General features: G+C 41.6%; 1 protein-coding gene across 1 annotated transcript in view; it reads left to right on the top strand.

Moving 5' to 3' along the window:
• Nucleotides 1-21,076, top strand: part of nbeaa (neurobeachin a) — a 449,617-nt gene that overhangs the window by 305,697 nt on the left and 122,844 nt on the right. The window contains exons 39-40 of the mRNA XM_078403202.1: nt 12,339-12,527; nt 13,953-14,107. Coding sequence (XP_078259328.1) covers nt 12,339-12,527; nt 13,953-14,107 — 344 coding nt within the window. The remainder of the gene's footprint in view (nt 1-12,338; nt 12,528-13,952; nt 14,108-21,076) is intronic.

Here is a 21,076-nt window from a genome sequence, read left to right as displayed (position 1 = left end):
TTTTAGTTAATTTTTAGGTAGACATTTTACCATAATGTGCACCATTTTAGTGAAATTGCTGTAAGAGTCTTACTTCTGGGCATTGACATAAGCAAGAAGTGTAATGGTATAAAATCAGTACAACATATCATGTTCTGGTGCCGAAGATGGATGGAAGCATTTTAATTCAGTGCATATAGGTATCTCTGTAAATATAACCTGTAATATTGGTCTTTTGCCTCCCCCCTCCCCCCACATTCTAAATATTAAAATGTGCATCATGCTCTGTTTATAGAAATGTATATGGTTTGTAAACATGTTTGATTAAATTTGTTAAGAGACAGTGCTTAGGCGGTGAAAGATGGAACAGGATAGCAGTCATTTCATTTTCTATCAACAGGAAAAGTCAAGAATTGAATTGATTAAAGAAAATATACATCTATGGAAAAAATGGATTTATGGCCAGTGTTGTGTTTGTTATCATGTTCAGTAATCATTGCTGTCAGATTCAGAGACATTTCAGTCTCTCCCGTATGGCCACACCATAAGGTTTCAACATGCACGTTGTTATGTTCAAAATGATAAAAAAGATGTAACAAAAAGTGTTCTGAAAAAAATCAGTTTGCTTTTGTTCCCTTTCTCTCATTTTTAATCTCTATCCTGTGTGCCATTTTCCTGTTTATTACTCTATCCCTTTCCCTCAAGTTCAAATTTTGAATAATTTCAGCTTCTCATTAATGTGGCCCATGCAAATCATTGCACATCTTATTTTATAAATTTGTATCATATTCCTGCAATTTTTAGCTTTGGGACTCCATGAGAAAAAAGATTGACCTGTGATTGCCTGAAAATTGTCTAAAGTACTGTTCTACAGCTAGAACCTGTAAGGACTCATAGAAATTCTTGACTCATTTCAATGTATCAATCTAAAAAATGGCTTTTATTGGCCGAGCTATCTTGTCACTTGGACCAGTTGCTGAATCATACTTTAATTCATTTCAGATTGAGTCTATCATCATAGGAATTGAAGTAAATCACCGGTACATTGTTAGATTTAAATTTTTTAAAAGTATTTTGTGCTCTATTGTTAAAAATAATGATGCAATTGGTTTTTAATACTTGCAGTTTATTAGCCACTAGGGCAGTGTTTCACTGGTATTGTTGTATGATTGATTATCAGCTATGTTAATCACAAGGTCTGTTCGACCTATCCCACCCAGTTTATACAAAAATAAGTCAGTAAAATATTTTTGACAATTAAAGTATAAAAGTTCCAATTCATGTTGGTGCATTTAGTCAGCGATTCCTTGGCTATTAGAACGAAAAGGTACGTTAGTTGTCTAATTTGAAATAATGGTTTGTTGCTTAATCCTAATGTAAAAGAGAAAATATAATTAGCTTTAATTTTTTTGTGTTCTGGATGCCTATCCACTGAATAATGACTTAAGTGTGTGTGTGTGATATTCAGGGAGCTATTTATCTGTAGCATTGAGATATTGCAATGATGTCAATAGGGTGCACGTTTCAATCATTACATGATCAGTTCCTTAATATGGAGTCATTTCCTACATCCTTACATGTAAAATATGCTCAACACCATAAGAACTGATTTCTTTAAAAAATGCATAATATTGTCATTTTAAAATGTAGTACCCAAGCTATCTTCCATGCAAACACATATGTCTTTGAAACAAATGTCATGACTTAAAATCTTCAGCCGAGGAGATAAATGAATCTTTGGTATCAATTTTGGCATCATGTTCTTTGGGCACATTAACAAACCGCCTTCAACATCACAACAGATTAAGTTCCAGTTTTACATATTGTTTTCTATATTGTGAACACGGCAAACATAAGAACAAAGATAGACACAAAATGCTGTAGTAACTCAGCGGGTCAGGTAGCATCTCTGGAGAAATGGAATGGGTGATGTTTTGGTTTGGAACCATTCTTCACACTGAAAGATAGAGAAGGCCTGAACAAAATAGGGCCGGAAATAGATGACCTCAGGAAGGGTGGAGCCCATAATGGCCCATCGTTGGCTGGGGAAGAATGTGCTAACAACAGGGATACAAGGATGTGAACAGTGGAACTAGTAGGCAAACTAGGATGAGGTAGAGGAAGGAATGAAGGAGTTACTAGAAATGAGAGAAATCAAGCTACATGCAAAAAAAACAGGACTCAATGGTTTGCGTTCCAAACTACAGTGCAAATGCACACCACCTGACTCATTTACTGAGGCAAATACAGCAGATCAAACAAAAGAAACAGCAATATGTATTTTGTTTTCTTTAGTTTCTCCCCAGGAGGGAAAAAAATCTCTTCATGAGTATGTATTGACATGACATCATATGCACATGAAATGTCTATTCTTTTCAAATCTGAAGAAAGGTTAAGTTTTGGACTTGTGGAATCGACCACTTCACTTCCAGTACAAAGCCATTTCCAGAAATTAGGATAAAGTAATTGGCACTGGCTTTTGTTTTAAGAATTCCCACAGTTGCAAGGGATTAATAGATTGAATTTGTAATATCTTGCTATATTAGTTGCTGCAATTAGGATTAACTATTTCGCAGAAGTTACATTATATGCACATAGCATTATGTCTTGAGATTGATACTTATTTTAAATTATTATTTTCAGGATCTGATCCTTGCTGAAAAGGCAGATATTTATTGTCCATTCTTAAATGCTCTTAAACTGCTGTCTTGCAAGTTCACTTCAGAGGGTTTAGCACGGCCAACCACTTCAATGGGTCTAAAGTCACACGTAAGATCTTCTCCCTAAAGGACATTAGTGAACCTGAAAGATTTTTGAGGTCATCTATACTCGTGGCTAGGGTTTCTTTCAATGCCAGAATATTAACTGAATTTAGTTCTACAGCTACCAATTTGGAATTTGAACTTTGGCCTCTGGATTACCAGCTCAATAATTTAACCACTACCTCTCCACCCCAATTTTTTATAATAATGTTTATAAAATTCACACCAATATTTTCCCAATGTAACAGGACCTGTTTTTTAAAAATACATTAATTCCAAGGAAGTTATTAGCATCATAGGGGATCTGCATTTGATTAAACATCTTTGAATTAACCATGAATTATCTCAATATTTATAGCATTATCAACTATGTGCATTTGTTTTCATAAGACAGGATATTTGGATGAGGAATTCCTATATAGTAATTAAAAAAATATTAATAAAGTTGTTTAAATAAAATGAAAAAGTTCAATAGTGCCTACTAATCCAAAAATATGTCTCAACTTTTAAACTTGTTGCAAAAAGGAAAGGACCAATTTTAAACCTCCAGGATAGGTCACGTGGAGATATTTGTGGGTTGAGGTTAAAACATTTAAAATAGGATTTTAACAGAAACCACACACCACCAGACTCAGGAGCAGCTCCTTCCCTGACCAGAACAGGTCCTTCCATAAGCTAGGATACTGTCCGATTCACCTCTACCCCATTGCCGACATTGGACTTTTTCTATGGAACTAGCGTGCTACAATGCTGAGAACTATATTCTGCATTCCGTTTCACTCTACCCATTGTACTTGATTGTACTTATGCATAGTATTATCTGATCTGTTTGGATAGCATGCAAAACAGAGCTTTTCATTGTACCTTGGTACACAGGATAATAATAAGCCCAATCCTAGATTCTTTTAGGCTGAAGATGGTCATATTGTAACGTAAATGTTACCTGCCACTTATCAACCCATGCCAAAATGTTGTCTGCACCTTGTTGCAAATTGACATTGGTAGCATGATTTGCTGAAAAGTTGCAAAGGAATGGAACATTGTGTAAGAAGATTGGTCTGAAGACCCAAACGTCACCCATTCCTGCTCTCCAGAGATGCTGTCTGAGTTACTCTAGCATTTTGTGTCTATTGTGTACTCATCAATGGATATCCCCATCTCTGACCTTAGGACGGGTGGAAAGCCAGGCATGAATCTTCTGAAATAGTTGGAGCATAGGGCACTGTCCTGTGGAACTCCTCCAGTGTTGTCCTGAATGTCTCTGGCAATCACAACCAATCTCCTTTGAGCAAGATCTAACTCCACCCATGGGAGTGTTTTCCCCATTGATTTCAATTTTACCAGGGCACCTTGACATCACACTGTTAAATGCTGCCCTGACATCAAGTGTTATCACTCTCACTTTACTTCTGGAATTGAGCTCTTTGATCCTTGCTTGGAGCAAGCCCAGAGTTGAGTGATGCTGGCAAAATCCAACTGTGTATTGGTGCTAAATTGGTGCATGGTTTATTGGTAAATGCCGCTGATAGCACTGTTGATGACAGCTTCCATCAGTTTATTGATGATTGAGAAAAGATTGCTTGGACAGATTGGATTTATTCTAGGTTTTATGAACAGGGTATTCTGGGCAATTTTCCACATTGTCGGATAGACGTCAGTGTTGTAACCACACTGGATTAGCTTAGCAAGAGATGGGGCTTGTTCTAGAGTGCTATAGTTCAGTACCACAGCTGGGATACATAGATACAGATACATAGAAAATAGGTGCAGGAGAAGGCCATTTGGCCCTTCGAGCCAGCACCGCCGTTCATTGTGATCATGGCTGATCATCCACAATCAGTAACCTGTGCCTGCCTTCTCCCCATATCCCTTGATTCCACTAGCCCCTAGAGCTCTAGCTGTTTGGCTACAGTAGATAACATCTACATAGAGTAGGCAACTTATATTCCAGTAGGCAGCATCTACTATGGTAGGCAACCTATACTATAGCAGACAACATATACAATATAGAAGCAGCTGAAGGTACCGGCGAGCCACGGCCATGCCCTGACAGCAGGCTTGGCTCCCCCACCATAGCACTGGGAGAGGGAAGCGCTGAGCCCGGCCCCTGCTCGCTCTCAAGACCGGGAACCGGAGAGGAGGTTGAGGGAGATGGCAGCGGCGGTGGACACTGGACATAGTGCTGGTAAGAAGGAACCAGGTGACTTATCTTCCGCACTCTCAAGGTCAGTGCCCGGAGGCACCCTTAGGGCACGAAGGTTGAAGTTGGCCGGGTGTGGAGAGGGACGTCGGTTCGCCGGATGACCGGATGGAGGCAATGGCTGCAACGGGCCGTTTTAGCCAGCTGCAGCTGGGACTGTAAAATGTTGCCAAAACCTGGCGACTCTTGCATATAGACTTTGTGGGCTGTTCTATACATTATGTACTTGTACTGACTCTGCCGACCCTCCTCGACTCCATCAGTGACTCTGCCGACTCTCGTCACTCCGCCGCCCACCAGCGGGCCGCAGCTGTCGCCTTACCTGAGTCCCAGACTCAGCGCCGGGCCCACAGTCCCCACGAGCCAGAGTCCAACACCCCGTGGTCTGACTCCGCTGGGTACTACTGCTCCCCCCCCCCCCTTCTTACAGGGAACTTCAGTAGGGGTTCCACTGGGTCTTCCCCTTCCCCCTTAAGCCAGATGGCCCGAGCTACTCCCCACCCATACAATGGTCCTCATGCCCCCTTGCTCCTCTCTGAAAACCAACCACCCCCCCACGGCCTCCATCTGCTCGCTTGCCTTCATCCAACCCCAATCCCCACACTTGCCGTGTGTTCACCATCCTCCCTGACCTCCCCCTTTCTGATACCGAACGGTCTGTCCTCAGCAGGGGCCTCACCTTTGTTCCCCTCTGCCCCCACCTCACCGAGTTCCGGGTCCGCCACGATGTGCAGCTCTTCATCCGTCGCCTCCGCCTCCGAGCCTTTTTCCATGGGAAGGAGTCCTCACCACCCAATGATGACCCCTTCTCTCATCTCCAGCGGAACCTCTCCTCTTGGACTCCCCGGGTTGGCCATCTGCCTTCACTAGACCGTTTCATTTCTAACTGCAGGCGGGACATCAACCGCCTCAAATTTTCCACTCCCCTTACTTACTCTAATCTCTCCCCTCCTGGACGTACAGCCCTCCGCTCACTCTGCAGCAACCCTGATTTAGTTATCAAACCCGCCGACAAGGGAGGTAGTCTGGCGCGCTGACCTCTACCAGACTGAGACCAGACGACAACTCTCAGACTTCTCCTCCTACTTGGACCATGACCCCCACAGACGAGCACCAGGCCTTAATCTTTAACACCATCACTGATCTCACCAATTCCGGCTCTCTGCCCTCTAATGCCTCCAACCTTATCGTTCCCCAGCCCCGCAAGGCCCGATTTTACCTTCTCCCCAAAATCCACAAACAGAACTGTCCTGGCAGACCCGTTGTTTCTGCCTGTTCATGACTCACCAAATTAATTTCCATCTACCTCGACTCCATCCTATTCCCCCAGGTCCAATCCCTCCCTACCTATGTCCAAGACACCTCACATGCTCTCCGTCTCCTCAATAACTTCCGTTTTCCAGGCCCCCACTCCCTCCTCTTTACTATTTTTAAAAATTTTATTTTTTATTTTTTAAATTTATGTTTTATTGGATGCATTTGTGTGAAGAAAACATGACAATTTTGTAGCTTTATGAACAGCTTCAATTTTAACACTTTTCAAAAAGGGCATTTAATTAAAAAGAGAGAGAAAGAAGGAAAAGAGAAATAAAAAATAAAAATGAAAAAAGGGGAGATATACCCGACAACCCACCCATGTGCCCGCTCACCCAGCCCTACGAGTGATTTTGAATTGTGTTCAAATATGGTATTGTTCGAGAAAATCAATAAAAGGTGACCATATTTTTAAAAATTGCTTCAGTTTGTCATTCGAGATAAACCTAATTCTCTCTAAATGTAATGTGTCTGTCATTTCTGTAATCCACATCTTCACTGGAGGAACTTCCACACTTTTCCAGAATTTAAGTATGAGTTTTTTTGCTAATATTAGTCCATAGCTGACAAAGCATCGCTGAAAAACAGTCAATGTACTACATGCTTCTGATATTCCCAGTATTATCAGTTTTGCGTCTGGCTCTAATGGAATTTTCAGTATATTGGAGAAAACGTTGAATATTTCCGTCCAAAAACTTTCTATTTCTGTACATAGTACGAAACTATGGATTAAAGTGGCTTCTTGGAATTGACACTTATCGCAAAGAGGAGAAGCACTGGGGAAAATTTTGTTCAGTTTGGTTTTTGAATAGTATAACCTATACAGCACTTTGAACTGTATCAGGCAATGTCTGGCATTTAAGGAGCAAGTATGGATATGTTATAAGCTTTCGTCCCATGTATCATTGGAAATGTGTTGACCCATCTCATCTTCCCATGCACGCCTGTAAACCTCAGATGATGGGGAGTTGATGTTTTGAAGAACATTGTAAATGTAGGATATTAACTTCTCTGTATCTGCATGTCTATTCAAGCATTCGTCAAGTTTATCTGGACTTGCAGTGTTGTAGTCTTGCATGTATGTTTTCACATAGTCCCTAACCTGAAGATATTTGAAAAAAGTATTCGTATTCAAATCGTATTTCACCCACAACTCTTGGAAGGAGGAAAAAGTTCCCTTCCAGTATAGGTCTCCCACAGTATTAATTCCTTTGTTCTTCCATTGGGTGAAGACACCGTCTAAAGTAGAGGGTTTAAAAGAGGGGTTATTTGCAATGGGAAGGAGGAGAGACATGTCTCTCAATTTAAGACTGAACCTCAACTGTTTCCAGATACGAATAGTACCATGAATTATAGGGTTATAATCGTACATTAACTTATTCAGGGTTATTGGAGACAGGACAATCGAGCCTATGGAACAAGGCAAACAATCTTCTCTTTCCACTTTTAGCCAATTGGCCTGTTGGTATGAACCATCCAACCAGAAGATTATGGTTTTAATATTCGTTGCACAGTAGTAAGAAAGAAAATTGGGTAAAGCTAGTCCTCCATTCTCTTTGGATTTGTACAAGTGCCGTTTATGTATTCGGTGACATTTGTAGTCCTATATAAAGTTAGTAACAATGGAATCAATTTTTTTAAAGAAAGATTTGGGAAGATATATCGGTATTGTCTGAAATAAATATAAAAGCTGCAGGAGAAAAATCTTACCCTTAACAATGTCTCCTTTGACTCCTCCCACTTCCTCCAAATCCAAGGCGCAGCACTCACATGGGCTCTAGCTATGCCTGCCTCTTTGTAGTGTACGTCGAACAATCCCTGCCCGAACACTACCTCCGCTACCTTGACAACTGCATTGGTGCTACCTCTTGTACCCATGCAGAACTCACTGACTTCATCAATTTCACCACTAATTTCCATCCTGCTCTTAAATATACTTGGACCATCTCCGACATCTCCCTACCGTTTCTGGATCTCACCATCTCCATCACAGGAGACAGACTAGTGACCGACATCTACTGCATCCCATAGCTATCTGACTCCCATAGCTATCTTGACAACACTTCTTCCCACCCTGTTTCCTGTTAAAACTCAATCCCCTGCTCCCAATTCCTCCGTCTACGCCTTATCTGCGCCTCGGATGAGGTGTTCCATACTAGGGCATCGGAGATGTCCTCATTCTTAAGGAAACAGGGGTTCCCCTCTTCCATTATAGATGAGGCTCTCACTAGGGTCTCCTCAATATCCCGTAGCTCCACTCTTGCTCCCCCTCCCCCTATTCGTAACAAGGATAGAGTCCCCCTTGTCCTCACCTTCCACCCCATCGGACATCGCATACAACAAATTATCCTCCAATATTTCCACCACCTCCAACGGGATCCCACTACTGGCCACATCTTCCCATCTCCACCCCTTTCTGCTTTCCGCAGAGACCGTCCCCTCCGTAACTCCCTGGTCCACTCGTCCCTTCCCACCCGTCCCACCCCCTCCCCAGGTACCTTCCCCTGCAACTGCAGGAGATGCAACACCTGTCCCTTTACCTCCCCCCTCAACTCCATCCAAGGACCCTAACAGTCTTTCCAGGTGAGGCAGAGGTTCACCTGCACCTCCTCCAACCTCATCTATTGCATCCGCTGTTCCAGATGTCAACTTCCCTAGATCAACGAGATGAAGCGCAGGCTCGGCGATCGTTTCGCTCAACACCACCACTCAGTCTGCCTTAACCAACCTGATCTCCCAGTGGCTCCCTCTCCCATTCCCAATCTGACCTTTCTGTCCTGGGCCTCCTCCATTATCAGAGTGAGGCCCAGTGCAAATTGGAGGAACAGCACCTCATATTTTGCTTGGGTAGTTTACACCCCAGCGGTATGAACATTGACTTCTTTAACTTCAGGTTGTCCCTGCTTTCCCTCTCTATCCCCTCCCCCTTCCCAGTTCTCCCACTAGTCTTCCTGTCTCCTACTACATCCTATCTTTGTCCCACCCCCTCCCCTGACATCAGTCTGAAGAAGGGTCTCGATCCGAAACGTCACCCATTCCTTCTCTTCCGAGATGCTCCCTGACCCGCTGAGTTACTCAGGCATTTTGTGCCTACCTTCGATTTAAACCAGCATCTGTTTTTTTCCCTACTAATAATCTTACCGCTCTGTATGCAAAAAAATGAATTTTAATTTACTTTGGTACACGTGATAATAAAGGAACCATTGAATCATTTAGTGAACAACACATAATAGACACACAAACATGCACAAACACACAATACATTTCTAAATATATATTTCTAAATATAAATATATATACGATATACAGTAGATTACATATACTATAGCAGACCACATATATATATATATATATATATATATATATATATATATATATACATGCACATATATACATATATGTGTGTATTATTCACTAAGACACATGTTGTCTGCTATATGTGTATGTTGTCTACTATAATATATGTTGTCCATTATATGTGCTGCCTAGTAGAGTACATGTTGTGTACATATATATATATAGACATATAGTAGACATATAGTAGGATGATCAGCCATGATCACAATGAATGGCGGTGCTGGCTCGAAGGGCCAAATGGCCTCCTTCTGCACCTATTTTCTATGTTTCTACAACATATACTTTAGTAGACAGCAAACACACACTCACAAATCTGTTGTCTACAATATATATATATATATCCACACACACATTTATATATATAGTATACTATATACTATGTTATCTACTATATGTTGACAACATAGTATTAAGAAAACAAAGTAGAAACCACTGGAATAACAGTGGTTCGGGCAACATCTCTAGAGGATGTGGGTATGTGACATTTTGGGTCTGGACAACATACACTATGTCGTCTATATTTGACCATCGTGCTCTCGGTACTGCGTGAGGTGAATCAAACCAGCAGACGGGCGGCTTCCGTGTCGATGACGTCCTGGAGAAGCCTTACAGAGACTGGACCTGAAACATTGTGTACAGTTTGGACTTTCTTACCTAGAAACAATGTTATGATTTGGGCTAAAGTCTTATTCAGAAGGTGATGAAACTTTAGAATTCTCTACCCAGAGTGTGGTCGAAACCTGGTCAATGTGTTTAAAACAGAGATCTATATACTTCTAGTTAAAAAGCTGTGAGGGCTTCAAGGGTTACGGGGAGAAGGCAGGAGAATATGGTTGGGAGCGAAAAATAGATCAACCATGATCATCGTTCGGTCGAGTGGCCTAATTCTGCTCCCATGTCTTATGATCGGTGTGAAATTGATTTCCTCTCCTGTTCATATATATTTAAAAAATACTACAACTTAAATACATTTTTATAAGGTGAAATAGCATTAAATTAAATAGATATATCTGAATAGGTTTAAAAATGCTTGTAAATATTTTTTATTATTTTGGATTTGTTTAATGCTTTTAAAAGAATGTAACCTCCCCACCCCTCTGCTCTAATGTAGCCTAACATGGTGTAGAATTCAAGAACTGATTCCCCAGTGTAATTGCTGAGGAATCCATCTTGTTGGCAAATTCTGACATCCTAAATAAAAGTTTACCTGTTTAAGTGGAAGCAAAGTCCAGGACTTCTGTGCAAGCATTGACCTGAATAACTGACTCCTTGTGAGGGGTATGTCAGAGTGAACTGACAGAGTTGGTGTTCTGAAACTGCCAATATCCTTTTTGACTTAAGCATTTTTCAGTACCTGCACATAAGGCCCAGACTTAAATTTAAACCAGTTTCTTTTGGGAAGACAAATAATTACTAGGGTACATCCAGCTCTGTGTATTTCTGCCTATCAAAACCGTCCCTCACCTGTATCCACCTATCACTCACCAGACTTTGTCCTGCCCCTCCTTTCTTCCAGTTTTCTCTCCTCCCCCACCACTGGCCAGACTAGAACCAGTCTGAAGAAGGGTTCTAACCTAAAATGTCACCTATCCATGTTCTCCAGAGATGCTGCCTGACCTTCTGAATTACTGCAGCACTTTGTAGCTTTTTTTGTAAACCAGCATCTGCAGTCCTTGTGTCAACATATTTCTAATGGTGTGTTGGGTAGTGCCATGGAGACACAACAGACTACAGATGCTGGAATTTTGAGTGATAAAAGAAACTGCTGGAGGAACTCAGCGGGTCAGGGAAGAATGGGCAGGCCACATTATGGGTTGGGACCTTGAAGAAGAATCCTGATCCGAGATGCTATTTGTCTATTTCCTTTCACAGAAGCTGCCTGATCTGCTGAGTTCCTCCAGTATTTTATTTTTCTCTCATTTAGTACAGTTTGTTATGCGAGATATTTGGCACAAAGAAGGCAAAAGAATGATTGCATTAAATTGATAAAGTGGAATTTTTCACTCAAAAAACTAAGAAACTGTACCAGTTCATTTGTTCACATTTGTTTACTTTAAATGAAAGAAACTTCACTTCATGTTTCATTTTTAAGATATCTGCATATTTTATTAATTGAAGAATAAGATAGTAACCAAATCTTAATTTATTTACCTGTGCTGTTAGGGTGAACACGTAGAACGTTTTGGTTTCTGGATTGCAGTTTTTCAAATGCATTAATACTATGTTAACTTTGTCATCCTGCCAACCACAGGAAATATAGCTCTTTGTGGGAATTGAAAACCATTAAAGGAAGCTTGTTTGCTTGAATTGTCACAACGCAACTGAAAAATACCATATTTTATAAGGTGGTTGATATTCTCTTACTTATTTCAGCAGTGATTTCACTACATCAAAAGGAAGACCAGTGGGTAGTCCAAGAAAGAATATCAATATAAAATTGAAATTAAATACACAGAGATTTATTGAGTGTTCTCCACTGAATCCAAGGCATATGTGCAGACATTCTTTACCTTTTACTATTTTTCCTCAGACCACTTTAGATAATTCTTTCAGCATTTTCACCAAGCCAATGCATTTCCGCCGATACAATAAGATGACTGTGATTACTTCTGAGATTTGCACCTCTTAATTTGCCACACTTGCGTCAGGTCAAAGATGTTTAAAGCTATAGTGCATTTGTTATAGTTTAAATACTGCATTACTGAGAATTTGTGGTCACATTATAGATCTGATCCCCGGTAATGAATCTGTGTCTGCAGATGATCAGATTCATTTATTATCCGTGTACCTTGAAGCAGTGCGGGAAGCCCTTTTTTCTCCTCAGCTGATATTCATCTTTGCACTCAGCATATTTAAGAAACACAATACTGAAGTAGACTGGTGGATGATGGATATTCTTCCATTGAAATCTGGAGGTGATTTTAGAATCTGCAAGTTTCTTCATTAGTGTAGAAAATAAAACTCTAGCATGTGCTCTGTTCCTGGTTAAAATACGATTCCATGCGTTCCTTTGAAAATGTGGTATGCTACACTGGATTTGCTGAAACAAGATACAGGTTAGTGTAAGGTTTTTATTGATTAATTTCTTTGAGGATCTGGGCATTTGTGGCAAGGACAGCATCTCTCATTGTCCTTAAGAAAATGGTGGCAAGCAGCTCCCTGAACCATTGCAAACCTTTTGGTGAAGGGACTCCACATGGCTGCTGACAGGGAGTATCAGGATTTAAACCCACGAGCAATAGGATGGATAGGAAGGATGTGATTCAGCTGGAAGGAGTGCAGAGAAGGTCTATGATGATGTTGCCAGCACTCGAGGGGCATGAGCTATAGGGAGAGGTTGGGGCAGGTTAGGACTTTATTCCTTGGAGCGCAGGAGGATGAGGGATGATCTTATAGAGGTGTATAAAATAACGACGGGAACAGATAGGGTGAATCCACAGAGTCTTTTACCCAGATAGGGGATCAAGAACCAGAGGACTTAGGTTTAAGGTGAGTGTAGAAAGATTTATTAGGAACCTGAGGGGTAACATTTTCACTCAGAGGGTGCTGAGTATATGGAACAAGTTTCCAGAGGAGGTGGTTGAAGCATTTATGATATTTGGACAGGATAGGAAAGGCAGAGGGATATTGGCCAAATGCAAGTAAATGGGGCTATCTCAGTTGGAGCATCTTGGTCAGTATGGACCAGTTGTACCAGTGTCTGTTTTCGTGCTGCATGACGCTATGACTCAAGAAAGGACTTGCAAAAGATTTCTTGGTCGAGTTGCTGGAAAAGGGAGGAATAGGAAGAGTTGAGAAAGCGAGGACCTTCAAAGTAAGTGAGTAGGAAGCTACATCTGCTCAAGATATTTGGGGTTCAGTTGCCCTACCCGAGATCCTCACTGGACAGTGCCGGTCTCCACAGCCACATCTGCTTCTTGGGAGCAGGGTGAGGACCACACTGGCAGTTGTGGTGTAGGTGGCTGTGACAATGAATGTATGGTTCTGGCTTGTAACCTTTTCTACAAAAAGAAAAGGGGCGGCACAGTGGCGCTGCAATAGAGCTGCTGCCTTACAGCGCCAGTTCGATCCTGACTACGGTTTCTGTCTGTACGGAGTTTGTACGTTTTCCCTGTGACAGCGTGGGTTTCCTCCAGGTGCTCCGTATTCCTCCCTCACTCCAAAGACGTGCAGGTTTGTAGGTTATTTGGCTTCTATAAATTGTAAATTGTCCCTACTGTGTAGGATAGAACTGGTGTGATGGCTGATCAGCGCGGACTCAGTAGGCCGAAGGGCCTGTTTCCACACTGTATCTCTAAGAAACAAAAAAAAACTGATTACATTTCCTTTCCTCTTAACAGAGAGCGAGTGGAACAAGCATAAGGACACAGAGGTTGCAGACTTATTTACAGGACAGGGAGCTGTTGAGGACATGTTCATTGCTTTGCAGGCACTGAATGTCAACTTCATCATATCCCGGACTGAAAGGGTTTCTATTGTGCTTAACATCAATATGGTGCGTGACCACGGGCTGTATGACTTGCAGGTCATTGGGCAGCATCCTGGCAAGGCACGGCGTATTCATTCCTGCAGCAGTCTGTCCGCACAGACAGCATCTGTAGTCAGGATCAAACCCGGATCTCTGGTGCTCTAAAGCAGCAACTTTCTTTTAGGAAGGAGATGAGGAGAAATGTCTTTAGTCAGAGGGTGGTGAATCTGTGGAATTCTTTGCCACAGAAGGTTGTAGAGGCTACGTCAGTGGATATTTTTAAGGCAGAGATATATTTTTGATTTGTACAGGTGTCAGAGGTTATGGGGAGAACACAGGAGAATGGGGTTAGGAGGGAGAGATGGATCAATCATGATTGATTGGCAGAGTAAACTTGATGGGCCGAATAGCATAATTCTACTCCTATCACTTAAGACATAACTTTGCTGCTATGTCACTGTGCCGCTCTTGTGTTGCCACTTTTAAGAAGCTATGGACTTGGACTCTCGTGGATTTCATTTTGTAGGTATATCAGCCACTTCAGTCAGTGGATGCCCACTAACCAACAATGATTATCCCAAATCTCATGGTTTACAACTCCATGCATTAAAAGCATACCGTGTGACCCTTGCTTCCACTGTAACGTGACAAGGGTGGATGCCTTTAACATGTTGTAGCAATGGTTCTGATGCCCGCTCAGCCCCGCGGACTCAGGTTCTTCTTCTTGACTTCTTGCTATCACTCGACAGGCTAGAAACCAAGGAGCAAGAATGTGAATCAGTGTAGGACGGGATGGAATGGAGAGAAGGAAATAATCTAAATAGCGAGATACAAAGAACTGCAGATACTGGTTGAGTAAAAAAGACATAAAGTGCTGGAGTAACTCAGCAGGTCCGGCAGCATCTCTGGAGAACATGGAAGGGAGGCGTTTCAGCTCAAGACCCTTCTTCAAACTGAGTTGGCTGGATAGTCCTGGACTACTGTATTGTGTTATCCCAGTGACAGGGTGTCTGGGAAAATTCTGCAGATTTTCCTACAGTCAACCTTGCAGAAAGATCTCAAGTAAATGGGGGTCAAGAAGACCCAGTTTCAGACTGCACCAATGTGTCAGAGACAGCAAGATTTTGAATGATTGATTGAAAGATACAGCATGGAAACAGACCCCTTCGGCTCACTGAGTCCATGCCGACTATCGTTCACCGATTCACACGAGTTCTTTGTTATCTCACTTTCTCATCCATTCCCTACACATGAGGGGAAATTTACAGAGGGCTAGTTAAACTACAAACCCACACGTTTTTGGGATGTAGGAGGAAACTGGAGCACCTCGGGGAAACCCACGTGGTCACAGGGAGAACATGCAAACTCCATACAAGCAGTATCCGAGGTCAGGATTGAACCCGGGTCTCTGGCGCTGTGAGGCAGCAGTACTACCGGCTATGCCACTGTGCCGCCTGGTCATTCTGGTCCGTCATGCAGCAGCAAGACCACTGGCAGTGGAACGGGAGGTGGAATGCTGACAACCAAATGGCGCCAAAATATGTTGACCCATGCATGCGTGAGCTATGCACAAAGAATTTCACTGTGCAGTGCATACGCGACAGTAAAGAACCATTGAACTTATGAACCTGGGGAAGGAAAAAGGCTTGTTCTTTATTGATACCACCTCCCCTCCCCCAGGGTGCTGCCTCAGTAGTCCTGGTAGAAAGTAGAATACCAGCAGTGATGATACATATGTATCCAAGCGTTGGTATTTGCAGCCATAATGCAGCAGCCAGAGCCTTTGTGACAACGAGATGACCTTGTATAATTTTTTTTCTGAGTCTCTATACTGTGACACCGAGACTTCAGGTTAAACCTGCTTCCGTTGCAACAGTAATTAAGGCATTGGCCTTCGGTGACTTTGTTATGGTTGGCTGCACAACTGCATTGATGGAGTTTGTCACCACTTCCACGCAAGGGAGGATAAATTCCAACCTCTGCAGAAAACCTCGTGACAAGTTGGTTTCTGATTCTTTGACATTGAAGATACATTTTCTGGTCTTTTCAAAGCACCAGACATTTTGGTGAGTGAACCTTTTGCTGTCGACTCGTCTGTTAAAAATTTCATTCAAGTGCAAGACCATAAGATAATTAGATATAGGAGCAGAATTAAGCCATTCGGCCCATTGAGTTTGCTCTGCCATTCGTTCATAGGTGATCTATTTTTCCCTTTCTACCCTTTTCTCCTTCGTATAACCCTTCATGTCCTTACTAATCAAGAACCTGTCAATCTCCTCTTTAAAAATACTCAATGACTTGGCCTCCACCGCCGTCCGTGGCAATGAATTCCACAGATTCACCACCGTCTGGCTAAAGAAATTCCTCCTCACCGTCATTTTAAAGGAGGCTGAGGCTGTGCCCTCTGCTCCTAGACTCTCCCACTACTGGAAACATCCTTTTCATGTCCAGTCTATCAAGCCCATTCATTATTCATATAATTCTGAGTATTCGTGTTTTGCTAGGTAGAATATTTTCTAGGTATTTTGCTAGGTAGAATTTTTATGACATGGCAGTCAGAGGCAAATATGACATCAAGAGCTTTTTTTGCTCCAGGTATGGCTGCAAGGCACAATATTCACTGTCTCTTCACTTACAGGGCTCACCTCGATCTTGTACATAAGGAGCAGTGTATCAGGTTAAATTCAGGTTGTTCAATAGGCTGCTGTTGGTTATTTTCAGGATTGATGTGCTGCAAGAATACTTCCTTTTTTATCCTTTGATGTCTACATTTAGTACTGACATTCTCATAAAAGAGGAACATGAGAGCATATTCCATCATGATATTCAAGAGCAAGCATTCCTTACCTATGAATACTCTCACACAAGCTGAAAAGGATAGGTGTATAAGCATAGGGGCCAAACGCAGACAAATGGGACTACCTTAGATGGGGCATCTTGGTCGGCATGGACGAGTTGGACCGAAGGGCCCGTTTCCATTCTGTATGACTCTGTGACTCCTTCCTAATTATTCTATCTGACATGGGATCCAAGGGCATTTTTCCCTAGAACAATACTACCTAATCTCAGAATGACTGGCTTACTTTAAATTATAAGTTCAACCATCTCAGCACATCTGGGTTAAAGCAGTTTAAAAGCTAAGTTCAGTCAAGGTCTAATCCATTAATGGACTCTGAGGCTAGATGGAATTAAACAGGTAGGTGGGGAATCTAGGACTAGGGAAGAGCTTGAAAATTAGATCCAAACCTTTGAAGAGCTAAGAAGGAAAACACAGCTACACACAAATGGTAAGAGATATTTGGAACCTTCCATCCTAAATAGCACTTAATGCCAGGTCAACATTTAAAATCTGAGATTGATAGAGTTTTGTTAAGCAAAGGCCTTAAGGGATATGGGCCACAGTCGGGAATATCGAGTTAACTCACAGATCAGCCATGACATCAAATAGCCCAAGAGGTTAAATATTTTTATATTGCTACGGTTATATTCAGAGAGGCTTTAGAGACAAGAGATGGGTTCAGCTTCCTGTCATTCTTCCTGTCCTTAATTTTAAGAAGAGATTTCAGAAATACACTAGTTGGATAAAGGTTAAGTATAATAGCTGGATTGGTGTTTGATAATTTTAATTTAGTTTAGAGATACAGCATGGATCCTCAGCAATCCAAGCACACTAGCACTATCCTACACGCACTAGGGACGATTCACAGAAGCCAATTAACCTACAAACCTGGATGTCTTTGGAGTGTGGGAGAAAACCGGAGCAGCCAGAGAGAACCCATGCAGGTCACGGGGAGAATGTACAAACTCCATGCCGACAGGACCCTTGGTCAGGATCAAACCCGGGTCCCTCGTGCTGTAAGACAGCAACACTAACGCTGCGCCACCGTGCTGCCCAATGAATTCCTTGCTGTTGTTTTCCTTAAAGCAATATGCAGTAGAAGTTATTTCTGTCCTCTCTAAAAGGTGCAATGTCTTCTTGGAACCTTCTGAATGTTGAGTAAACAGGGCAAGTGATTGTATTTCCTCAGCCAATCAGATTGAAAAAATATTACTGAATAACATTGAAATATTGGTTAAGTTATTGAATTAATGTCGAAATGGGCTTCAAAGTGGAAAGAGAGGGCAGGAACAGAGCTAAAAATGCACAGAATAAGTCTGATTCACCGTTTAAAAATCCTCCACAATAACCACAATCCAACGGCACGATTTGTAAAAAATCACTTTCAGTGCCAGACATGTTGTCTGGCAACAATCAAAGCTTTTCATATCATTCTACCTGAAAAAGGTCAGAGTTATACAGCATGGAAACAGGCCCTTTGGCCCAACTCATTCACACCCAACCTAGAAGCACTATCAAAACTAATCCCATTTGCCCAAGTTTGGCCCATATTCTGCTAAACCTTTCCTATCTATGTATTGTCCAAGTGTCCTTTAATTGTTGTTATAGTACCTGCCGCAACTACTCCTCTGTTAGTTCGTTCCATATACCCACCACCTCTGAGTGAAAAAGTTGTCCTTCATGTTCCTTTTAGATTTTGTCCCTCTCACCTTAAACTTATGTCCTTTGGTTCTTGATTCCCCTACTCTGGGTAAAAGTCTGTGCATAGAGTCTTTTTAGATGGATCACCCTATCTATTCCCTTCATGATTTAATGCAAAAGAGACAAAGTCTGGTGAGTTCAATAACAGCAACGATAGCACGTGTAAACATCCTGTAACAAGAATTCACATGAATAGTGAATCAAACAAATCTGATATCGAGTCACATCAGGGAGAATCAATACATAGAACATAGAACAAACAATACAGCATAAGAACAGGCCCATAAGAATCATCTTTCCCCAGGTTGGAAATGTTAGAGTCCAGAGAGCATGGCTTTAACATGTATGGGGCAAAGCTTAAAGGAGATATGTGGGGTAAATTTTTAAATACAGATTGGTGGGTGCCAGGAACACGCTGTCAGGGGTTGTGGTGGAATTAGAGATGATAGTGGCATTTAAGAGGCTTTTAGATGGGCACATGGATATGCATGGAATGTAGTTATATGCATGACATTCATATTGCGGAGTTAATCTTGGCATTATGTTTGGCACTGACATTGTCGAACAGTTCCTGTGCTGTGCTTTTCTGTGTTCCATGTAATTTGGTTTATCTTAATCACAAATATTATTTAATACAAGTTATTTGTCTTTATTGTTTCCTTTGCCTCCTTGTTGATTTAACTAAGGTATTACTTTGTTACAATCAGGAAGGTATGCTCATTTGCTACTATGTTGGAGAAGAAACGGTTGTTATTATGGTGAATTACATCTATTCAAGTAACCATGCACATTAGCATCCCTGTGTATTGTATCATCAGTCATTACAATTTACAAGTAGCTTCATATTGGTTTGCAGTATAATTTATGTTTCCAATTAACCAATAATTGAAGGGCCCATTAAGCACATTTTTTTGAAGTCCAAAAATGAATTTCAAATTAGTATATTTCAGAACTTGTTTCACTTTGCCAGACAATAACTCTCATGCTCATTTCTGCTACAACTATAATGGAAAGTATCCACTGTATAGCAATATCATCATGCTATCTTGACTGATCATAGCCTACACTTCAGTAAGCCGTTGGGGGAATGCAATCTCAAATAAACTTTCATTTAGTGATAAACTTTCCAATAGAAACTTTGGTACAGGAGAGTTCTCCTGTGATTCTGGCCAGGACTTGCCTTTCAATTACACAGCCAAATATTCATTTGACTCTGAAGGAGGGTTCCGACCCGAAACGTTACCTATTCCTTTTCTCCAGAGATGCTGCCTAAGCCGCTGTTACCCCAACACGTTGTGTCTATCTTCGGTATAAACTAGCATCTGCAGTTCCTTCCTACACACCAAATATTCATTATATGGCTTTCTATAATTAATCTTGGTGATGTTTTGCTGTGCATAAATTAGTGAGTCTATTTCACCATATTACGTCAGTGATTTCATTTCAACAGTATTTAATTAGCTGTGAAGCAGTTCGGAACACGCAGGACACTGGATGGTGCTGAATAAATAGAGCCATTGAGTCATACAGTACAGAAAACAGCCCTTCATCCCAACTCGTCCATGCCAACCAAGATGCCCCATCTGAGCTAGTTCTATTTGCCTGCATTTGGCCCAAATCAAAGCCTTTCCTATCCATATACCTGTCCATATGTCTTTTAAATGTTGTTATAGTACCTCCACTGGCAGCTTATTCTGTATGCATACCACCATCCGGGTGAAAGGGTTGACACTCAAGTTCCTATTAAATCTTTCCCCTCTCACATTATATGTCCTCTGGTTCTTGATTCCCCTACCCTGCAAAAGAGATTCTGTGCATCCACCCTGTCCACTCCCCCTCATGATTTTATACTTCTCTATAAGACCCCTCGGCCTCCAGCACTCCATGGAATTAAGTCCTCACCTGTCCAACCTCTCGCTGTAGCTCAGGCCCTCAGGTCCTGGCAACATCCTCGTAAATCTTCTCCACGTTCTTTCCTGCTTAATGGCATCTTTCCGATAGCAGCGAGACCAAAACTGAACACAATACTCCAATGATAAGTTACAAAATAACCACAGCATAAGAGGTTGTAGTTAAACCCATCCCTGAAGGCTTTCAAATAATCCATTTAAAATATACCCAGGCTTGCTGATATGATGTGTCTGCCAATTCTATATTCTTGCTGAGTGAATGCTTTTGTGAATTTAGTTGACATTTCTTGGTCTTAGATAGTAGATGTTTTCTCAGAAATTGCAGTTGAAAACTCAATATCAAATTACTTGTGTCTGGAGAACACCATAATACATTTGTTTTAAATCTGTTTTGCTTCTTTGAGTTTTGGGACTGGAACGGGAACTCTGAATATTTTTGTCCTTTTTGTTGAGTGAGCAAGCTGAGGAGATGGGAATTGAAAGTAGTGCATTGTTCGCTGATATCGATGCAAAAAGCTGCATCACTGAAGAAAAAGCCTGCTGCTT

This window comes from Rhinoraja longicauda, chromosome 7 (assembly GCF_053455715.1).
Source record: "Rhinoraja longicauda isolate Sanriku21f chromosome 7, sRhiLon1.1, whole genome shotgun sequence".
Classification (NCBI taxonomy): Eukaryota; Metazoa; Chordata; class Chondrichthyes; order Rajiformes; family Arhynchobatidae; genus Rhinoraja; species Rhinoraja longicauda.
The sequence above is the reverse complement of the archived record's forward strand: the minus strand, read 5'-3'. Positions and strand labels throughout refer to the sequence as shown.